This window comes from Mus caroli, chromosome 2 (genome assembly GCF_900094665.2).
Source record: "Mus caroli chromosome 2, CAROLI_EIJ_v1.1, whole genome shotgun sequence".
NCBI lineage: Eukaryota > Metazoa > Chordata > Mammalia > Rodentia > Muridae > Mus > Mus caroli.
The window spans coordinates 32,776,638-32,786,323 of record NC_034571.1 but is presented as its reverse complement, the minus strand read 5'-3'; the positions used below and the strand labels follow the sequence as shown (position 1 = coordinate 32,786,323).

The window sequence follows — 9,686 nt, the reverse complement described above, 5'->3', positions numbered from 1 at the left end:
ATATATATATATATATATATATATATATATATATATATATATATATATATGCACATACACAAATTAAACTGTTGGGTGAACTGCTGATGCAAATAACATAGCCAAATCTCTAGAGAATGACAGTAAGTGGAAAAAGTCATCTCTCTAAAGTGTTCACACTATATGATTTCATTTATAGCACATTCTTGAAATTAGAAGTTTACATAAGTGTGTGTGGGGTGTTTCAGTGACAAGGGTTGAAGAAGAGGGTTGAGGGTGAAAGCAGGAAAGAAATGGATGTGGATATTAAGTGGGCAATGTAAGAGAACTGAAAGGCTGCATAATCTGTGTCTTGATTGTGTAAATGTTAGATAAATAGTTGTGATAATTATTTTGAAAGGTTATCTTTCGAGTGAAACACCCTAATCACTAAATGATATCTCTCTATATTTTTCTTACAATTGCACTTATATGCAAATATATGTAAATTTTTATTAATTAAGCTTTCTGCCACCAGCATTTCAGTTTTCTCTCCCTGACCTTATCATTACTTGAATCTTTCCACTCTCAGTATCCTCCATGTCTAGTTTCATTTTATCTGATTTTTGTTTACTGTTTCCTAAAGGCATCAACCAGCAGGGATCCATTTATAGTTTTCCAGCTTTCACATATAGTACAGGCTATACATACAGAATAAAAATTCAAAGCTAGAATCTTCTCGTGAGAAAAAACATACATAGTGTATATCTTTCTGAGCCTGGGTGACCTCACTCAGCTAATTTTTTCTGGTTCTTCCCATTTACTTGTAGATTTTAATTTTAATATTTATAGCTAAGTAATATTACATTGTGTATATGTAGCAAATTTCCTTATCCATTCATTAGTTGATGGCTATTTTGGTTGATTGCACTTCCAAATTATTAATTGAGCTTCAATGAACTTGGATCTCTATAGTATTTATATAAAATCTCTTTTTTATATGCCCAAGAATGACACAGCCAAATCAAAGGAAATTTCTACTTTTAGTTTTTTTGAGAAACATCCAGAGTGATTTCCTCAGTGGCTTCACTAGTCTACATTCCAACCAGCAGTGTATGAATCCCTCCTTTTTTCACATGTATGCCAGCATTTACGGTCATATGTATTCCTCATTTTGGTCTCTCTGATTGGGATGATATGGATGCATAAAATGACAAGTGGAAACTTATGGTTTTCCAAGCCAAGAAAAATTCTATTAGAGGGCACTATAGAACAGAGGTGACAGGAAAAAAAGAAGGATGCTATACTTGTTATTGAAGGTTTAATTGGGAATAGGGAGCTTGAGAAGAGAAGAGAGTAGGAGGATTACAGAAAGCAAGAATGTGCAAAGAAGCCTTATAAAAACTCCACTGGTTTATAAACCAATTAAAAGTATACACACACACACACACACACACACATCTTAAGGAAAATGTGAATAAAAGTAACCCACATGAATGGACAATTAAAACATTAGTTATTAAATGAAAATCTCAGGTATAAAATATCTTCCTATGAATTACTGATCAAGGAGCTTGGAGGCACACCAAAGCAGCACAGGCTATTGTAATTACTCTCAGTAAAGCACTTTAACTGGATGGTAAGCTTCTGTTGTTAAAGACAATTCTCAGTTTATTTGTAAAGATATAAATTCACCAGCCTCAACTGATCAGGAAACTCTGTTTTTGCTTGCTAGTTCACATTATGCCCAAAGGTGATATGCAAGCTGTAAGAGGAGAAAAAGCACCAATGGTCTTTTATAGCTTTGAATCCTCTATACAACAGTGACATGCTGGTAAGAGTTACCCACTGATACAATAGTGGCGTGGTGATTATGGGGGAAACCAACAACTTTCTGATCGGGTATAAGGCCTGCTCCACAGAAAGAGTTTCATGAGTGGTAGTGCAATCCTGGCCAAAAGCCTAAAGGTGGGGAGATCACAGGCCTTGGGTAGGGATTGGAGTTACTGTTTTGCTAAATGATCATAAGTTAAACTTCCTTATCAATATTTATGTTTATGCTTATAGATTTGTGCTGCTTTCAACTTTAGTCATAGAAGTTTCTTGTAATCAGTAGTTTTGTAATAGTTAAATGCATCTAATCAATGCAGATGTATAAGTGGTTAAAGTAGTGAATATAAATAACTCTGAGTGCTCATATATATTTGGGTCAACTTAATCAACCTCCCACTATAAGAAGCTCAGGGAACTTCATGGACAAGGACACAGAAAAAAAAGTGGAGAGTCAGTGAATGAAAGAAAAGCAATAAAATATTGATCTCTTGACATGACAGAGCTGTTACATGCATCAAGTTGCAGCATCCATGCTTAGTTGCACATGATCAAGCCAGTTAATATTCCAGTGCAGATGAAGGAGACCACAAGCCCCTTGGTCCCTAAAGGAGATACGTTTGGTAGCTAGCAGAAGTTGAAGAAAGAAATATTGCTCTTTATGAACACTGGTAAGCTGCTCATTCATTCCACAGTGGATATCCAAACAGTAAGTGAAACTGGCAATATTAATTGGACTATTGGATTTTCTAGTAACAAAAAGTGAAAAGGACATGAACTTGGGAGTGATATGGGAACAGGTACTAGGAGAGATTGGTGAGAGGTAATGATGGGTGGATGTGCCAACATACATTGTATGAATTCATGGAATTTTCAAATCATAGAGTATCACATTTTTCATTAATATTGTACTCATATTTTCTCAATAAAATATCACTAATGGTTATAAAATGTACATTAAGTTTTTAATAGCTGAACAGTATTCCATTGTGTAGATACATCACATTTGGTTGAAGGATATCTAGGTTGTTTCTGTTTCTGGTTATTATGAATAAAGCTGCTATGAACATAGTTGAGCAAATGTCTTTGTGGAATGTTGGAGCATCTTTTGGGGATATGTCCAGGAGTTGTGCTATCTAGGTCTTAAGGTAGGAATAGTCCCAGTTTTCTGAGAAACCACCAAATTTTCACAGTGGTTTTATAAGTTTGCTCTCCCAACAGCAATGAAGAAGTGTTCCCCTTGCTTCACATCCTCTCCTGCACATGCTATCTCTTGAGTTTTTGATCTTAGCTATTGTGATGGGTGTAAGACGGAACCTCAAAGTTGTTATGATTTGCATTACCCCGATGATTAATGACTTTGAACATTTCTTTACATGCTTGGATATTAGATATTCCTCTGTTGAAAACTCTCTGTTTAGCTCTGTACCCCACTTTAAAATTTGGTTATTTGGGTTGTTGGTGTCTGACTTCTTGAGTTCTTTGTGAATTTTGGATACTAGCCTCTGTCAGATTCATGAAGATCCTTTCCTAATCCATAAACTGCTGTTTTGTCCTATTGATAGTATCCTTTGCCTTACTAAAGCTTTGTAGTTTCATGAGGCCTTATTAATTGTTGATCTTAGAGCCTGAGCCATTAGTGTTCTGTTCAGGAAATTGTCTCCTGAACCAATGTGTTCAAGATTATTTCCCAAGAGATTTAGTGTATCTGGTTTTATGTTGAGGCCATTGACCCAAAACAAAGACATTATGAATTTTGCAGGCCAATGGATGGAATGTGAGAATATCATTGTGAATGAGATATCCTAGTGCCAAAAGGATATGCATAGTATGTTTTCACCTATAAACAGATATTAGCCATAAAATAAATGTACCATGCTACACTCCACAGACCCAAAGGAGCTAAACAAGAAGGAAAGCCCAAATAAGGAAGCTTGGATTTCACTTACAAAGGGGAATAAAATAGTAATAAGAGGCAGATGGAGGGAACAGGAAAGGGATGGGAAGGCAAATGGGGTGGGGGTTCAGGATGAGGTCTGGGGAAGGACAGGAGAGATGGCTAAATGGCCATGAAAATGAGTAGAAATCTGTAATTGATGGGGATGAAGAGGTGGGGGGCATCTCCAGGATGAGACAGACCTGGAATAGGGGAGGCCCCCAAGAATCAATGTGGGTAACCTTAGCTGTGACTCACAACATTGGGGATATGGCACCTGAAAAGGCCACCTCCTCTCACCAGGTAGGAACTCCAGTGGAGCAATAGAGACAGCAACTTGCTCACAAAATGTTAAACTCAAATTTTAGCCCAAAATTTATCCTGTCTACAAGAAATGCAGGCATGAGGAATAGAGCAGAGTCTGGGGAATGGATAACTAATAACTGGCCCAACTTGAGAACTATCCCTAGGGTAAGTACCAGTCCCTGACACTATTAATGATACTCTGTTATGCTTGCAGACAGGAGCATATCCTTTAAGAGGCTCCACCAAGCATCTGACTCAGGCAGATACAAATGTCCACAGCCAAACAATGGATGGAGCTTGAGGACTCTTATAGAAGAATAGGAGGAAGAATTGTGGGTCCAAAGGGGATAAAAACTCCACAGGAAGTCCAACAGAGTCAACTAACTGGGACCCTTGGGGCTCTCAGAGTCACAACTACCAACCAAAGAATATAAGATTCCCTGTTCATATGTAGCACATCTTCAGCTTGGTTTTCATGTGGGTCTCAAACAACTAGAGTGAGAGCTATTCCAAAAGCTGTAGCCTGTATGTGGGATATGTTCTTCTAACTAGGCTGCCTTGTCTGGCCTCACTGAGAGAGGAAATGCCTAACCTGACAGAGACTTGACCCCCAGGGAGTCTCCCACCTGCTCAGAGAAGAAGGGAGAGGTGGAATGAGGGAAAAATTGTGTGTGTGTGTGTGGGGGGGGTAACTGGGATGGGGCAGTGAGTAGGATGTTTGGTGAATAAGTAAAAAGAAAAATTAAAAATATGTGCACTAAGGGGAAAACTTAAATGGAGAGAGAAAGGAACAAAGGAAGAAAAAGGAAAATAAAGGTCAAGCATGCCATGTGGGCAGAAAGACATGAAAAGGATAAAATCAATGATTGGTACACACCACGAATACAAAAGTCTTTAAAATTACACTAGAGAGACATGCTTATACAATACAGATTTGCTGAACTGAATCCAGACAATTGGACTAGTTTTCTGAATGAGGATAAATAAAATATTGGAATGAAATACTTTACAAATACTCTTGAGAGAAGTGTAATAACTAAATAACGAGTGATCATAAATACAGTGGAAAGTGTGAAATCTAAACCCAAGTCCAGATTTTGATGTTACTCTAGCCAGTAAGGTAGTTTTTAAATCTTGAAAATTGAGCCTTTGGTTTCTTAAGTAAAAACTCCAACTCCATCCAGATGAGTTAGAAAGAAGCACCTTTTGATTTTAAGCATACATTGAAAAATGTAAGTTCACTACACCAAGCTTTTACCTAAGAAGACTGGAGAAAAGGGAAAATCAAATCTAGTGGAAGAGAGTAGCAGTAGTTAGAGCAGACATCTATTAGACTGGAAAAAGACATCATAAGAGGTTCAATGACACCAAGAGCTAATGCATGGCAAAGGTCAGCAAAGCCACATTGTTTGAAGGGAATGTTTTGTTATGCAAGATAGGCTGCTTTTAAACTCAGGATTCTGCAGCTTCTATGGGATGGAATTTTAGTTATGTACCACTACAACTCAATCCAAAAATCAATAAAACAGTGTTTAGTAGAAGAGATAAACATAGAGAAGACAGATGAAAAAGAGAAGCAGGAAGAGAAAGACCTAAGGGAAGATAGACAGAAACTGAAATAAGAAGTGATTAAGAGGCCTGCAGTACAGAACAGCGAATAATGAAACATGACAAAGTAATATTAAAGAAAACCCTATGCCTACAAGTTTGCTAGCTTAAATGAACTAGACAAATTTCTTGCAGTCACAATCTGCTTAAACCCACACAAGAAGGAATTAACAAAATCAATAGATACATACCTATTATTAAAATTAACAATTAATCACTTTCCCAAACAGGAGGCACCAGACCACAACAATTTCACTGATATATACCAGTTCTCTATAATCTCTTCTAATAAATAGAAGCAGAGGGAGTGTGAAGTTACCATCACAACAATACAATTTACTTGAAAAAGATGGTATAAGGTAGGAAAACTGCTAACCAATATCTCTCATTAAATTTTGTGCAAAATCCTCCATAAAATAGTGAAAAAATTAAATACAAGACTGAAACAGAATTATACATCATGACAAAGTGGTATTCTATCTCAGCTATTAAAGCTACTTAAAATTAGAAGAACAATTATTGGAAATTATCACATCAGCAAGGTAAAGAAGAAAAAGTCACACAATATATATGAAAAGTATTAGATACAATTCAACTCTCATTTATATGTCATCAATAAAAACTCAACAAATTGGAAACAGAGAGTAACTCCCTACATTGAATAAACAATATCTCTGTCAACCTTAAGAAAACATCATGTTTAATGGCCAGCAACTAGCTGCATTTCCATTAATACTAGAAACAGGCATAAAGGGTGTTTTGTTTTGTTTTGTTTTGTTTTGTTTTGTTTTGTTTTGTTTTGTTTTGTTTTGTTTTGTTTTTACCACTATTGTTCAACACTATTCTGGAAACTTTAGCTAATGGAATATGAGAGAAGGAATGTAAAACATGTCCAGATTGGGAAGGAAAACACAAACTGTCTTTGTTTGCAGGTAACATGATAGTGCAGAAAACTTAAGAAACTGCTGAAGAAACCCTCATGGAACCAGTAAGAAATCACAACAAGATTTATAAAAGGCAAGATACAGAAGTTAAGTTTTTCTTTTACTATTTTTTTTAACTAGGCAAAGAATTTTATTAACCCTTTCCAAACTTTATTCCCAGGCTTCTTCAGCTTAACATTCTGTAAAGAATGAATTAGGTACAAACAAAAAATGAAAACAGCTGCAGTATCCAGGGGGATTGGGCTTAAAAATACTAGAGATCTAGATTTTATCAGATCTATAAACAAAAGAACTTAAGAGGCAGTCATGATGTAAAACAGCAGCTCTTGAAAGTTCTGCAAGTGTAACCTTTTCAGAAGTTGCCTCCATTCAGTGTGCCACATTCTTAGAAGCCTCATCAAAATTCTCCCCATATCTGGAACTTTATCTTCATCTTCATCTCCAGAAACAAGTGGTGCTTTCCATCCACAGATTGTTTGGGCAGAGTATCAGCCAGACTCTTTAAACTAGTCAGATTGTCTTACATCAAGCTGGTTTAGGATGCTGGGAAGCATTTCTGTCAGCTGCTTTGTCTCAGTGTGGCCTGTAATGGTAAAGGTGTTTGCTGCCAGAGATGCCTGAACTTTAGGGTCATTAAAATGGGTCACTGTTCTCTGGTTTGTAAACATATTCACCTCTTCAATACCAGAGACATTGTTTACCCCTAACTTCTTTAAGGAGAACTGCAATTTTTTATGGTCTGCTGTGGTTGTTCTGTGAAATACAAGAGGTTACTTTTCTTTCTACAAGAGCTTACTTCCCCACCAATGTGCACTTGTGCCTGTAGTTTGACAGGTTTTTTCCTGGTTCGTGATCATTTTTTTCATCTTGTCAGAGTGGAAATGGGGCCATGCAGGGGACTAGGATTAATGCTCAGGGGTTCTCGGGCAGACCAGCTGAGATAAGGCACATATATGCAGGGACACAAGATGGCAGCTAGAGGCTCTTTTACTATTTTTTGACATTGTCTTTCCATGTATCTCAGGCTAGCTTTGAACTCAAGATGTAGCTCATGCTGATTCTCCTTCCTCAGATTCCTGAGTGCTAGGAAAACAAGCAAGTACTACGTTACCCAAATCATTAATTTCTTTCTTATATACCAGTTATTTTCATAAATACCAAATGTTTTTCAAAATTAAAAACATTTGAATTTACACTATCCCGAACCCAAAATGATACATGTGTACATGTAACAAAATATATAAAAGTCCTTTATGAAAGTTTCACAATTGATAAATAAAATGCAAACATTGTTAACCTTTGTGACTTTTTATGATCTTAACTTCCACCAAACTGATTTTGGTATAATTATGGTCCTCAAAACTTCTAACACACTTGATTTTCTTCTAATATTAAGAAACATGTAATATAAAATTCCATAGATGAATCATGTTTTTCTAAATACATGATTGGCACATTGTAGGCACTTAAAAATGTTGTTTTGTTTGAGAATATCCATTACAATTAGAAAAGATAAAGAAATGAACAAAAGGACATGCCATAACATATACCTTACTTTGAAATTTGTCTCTTATGGTCATAGCTCAATAGTATGCGTGTTCTTTTGAGATCTTCCTTTTTATTGTAAGCACAGTGTGACAAAATAGAAGTCATAGGCCCTGGACTCAAATCACCTTAAGTTTTGGCAAAACTTACTTACTTCCTAGGATATAGCTTCACACTTCTCTTTCAAAAGATTTGATGTTTTGAACAATGAGTGACAGTGTGGATAGCCAGCAAATGGTGGTATCCTTGTCCCTTCATCTCATTGCATTGCTGCCTCAATGGCTCCGGGATGGACAACATGAAACTCAGGTAATCCTGGTTGATATGATAAGGACCAGGGATGATATTCTGTTGTCAACAATGGAAGTCAGCCTTAGGTCAAGAAGGATGGAGGTATAAGATCTCATTTCACATCACAACCTGGAGGAGGTAAATGCCCATTTTGTTTTGTTTTAACTTAGAATCACTGGAGAATCACAGTTTGATAACATCACTAGGATTAAGCATTAGAATTACAATAAGAAAACTGTTTTTCCACCACCAAAAAGTTTACCCATAGCTTCTTTCATGTCTCTGTTCCTCAAGCTGTAGATGAATGGGTTCAGCATGGGAATTACAATCATGTAGAGAACAGCAGCTCTACTTTCCCTCTCTGTAGAGTGAGTTGATGGGGGAAGTAAATACACACCCATCAGAGATCCGTAGAAGAGAAGAACAACTGTAAGATGGGAGCCACAGGTAGAAAAGGCTTTCCATCGCCCTCCAGGAGAAGGGATGCCCAACACAGCCCAGGAAATGCAGACATAGGAGAAGACAATCAACATAAGAGGAACAGCTAGAAACACCAAGCCCATGGTAATGATCATCAGCTCGTTAATGTGGGTGTCAGAACAGGCAAGTTTCAGCAGAGCACTGGGATCACAGTAGAAATGGGGAATGGCTGTGTGGGCACAGAAAGCCACACGGGTCAGCAGCAGTGTGTGCATAAGGGCAGGACAGTTGGTCAGCACCCAGCATGTACACAGCATTAATGCACAAAGTTGGGGACTCAAAGCTGTGCTGTAATGGAGTGGCTGGCAGATGGCTACATAGCGGTCATATGCCATAACAGCCAGAAGGCAGTTGTCGAGGCCGCCAAACATCAGGAGAAAATACAACTGAGTAAGGCACCCAGAATAGGAGATGGTTTGACTCTGGGTATAAATGTTGGCAAGCATTTTGGGTACTGATGCAGAAGTGAAACAGGCATCAGTTAAGGAGAGATTTGCTAAGAAGAAGTACATAGGAGTATGTAGGTGTGCGTCAGAACTGATGACAAGGATGATGAGTAGGTTCCCCACCATAGTGACCAGGTACATGCCCAGGAAGATGCCAAATAGAAGAGGCTGCTCCCCTGGCTGTTCAGAGAGTCCCAGAAGAAGGAAGTCTGAAGCAACAGAGTGGTTCACTCTACTTGTTTTTCCCATGCTGTGTAGCTCTTGTTGTCTGTGCAAATAAAAATTCTGTATGTGCCTAAATTTAACCATTAGATCAGCTCATATATATGAATTTGTATTGCC

General features: G+C 37.5%; 1 protein-coding gene and 1 pseudogene across 2 annotated transcripts; both read right to left on the bottom strand.

The window, feature by feature from the left end:
* Window positions 1-4,232: 4,232 nt before the first annotated feature.
* Window positions 4,233-9,686, bottom strand: LOC110289519 (olfactory receptor 1N2). 2 transcript variants are annotated; one of them, XM_021155761.1, is made up of 2 exons: window positions 8,669-9,485; window positions 4,233-4,237 (listed from the first exon to the last, which is right to left on the bottom strand). In XM_021155761.1, exons 1-2 carry the CDS (start codon window positions 9,483-9,485, stop codon window positions 4,233-4,235), a joined length of 822 nt encoding a protein of 273 aa, XP_021011420.1. The 2 variants fall into 2 exon arrangements, with proteins under 2 accessions (XP_021011420.1, XP_021011419.1); XM_021155760.1 differs by lacking the exon at window positions 4,233-4,237 and having other exon boundaries at window positions 8,553-9,686.
* LOC110289521 lies at window positions 6,952-7,448 on the bottom strand (annotated as a pseudogene).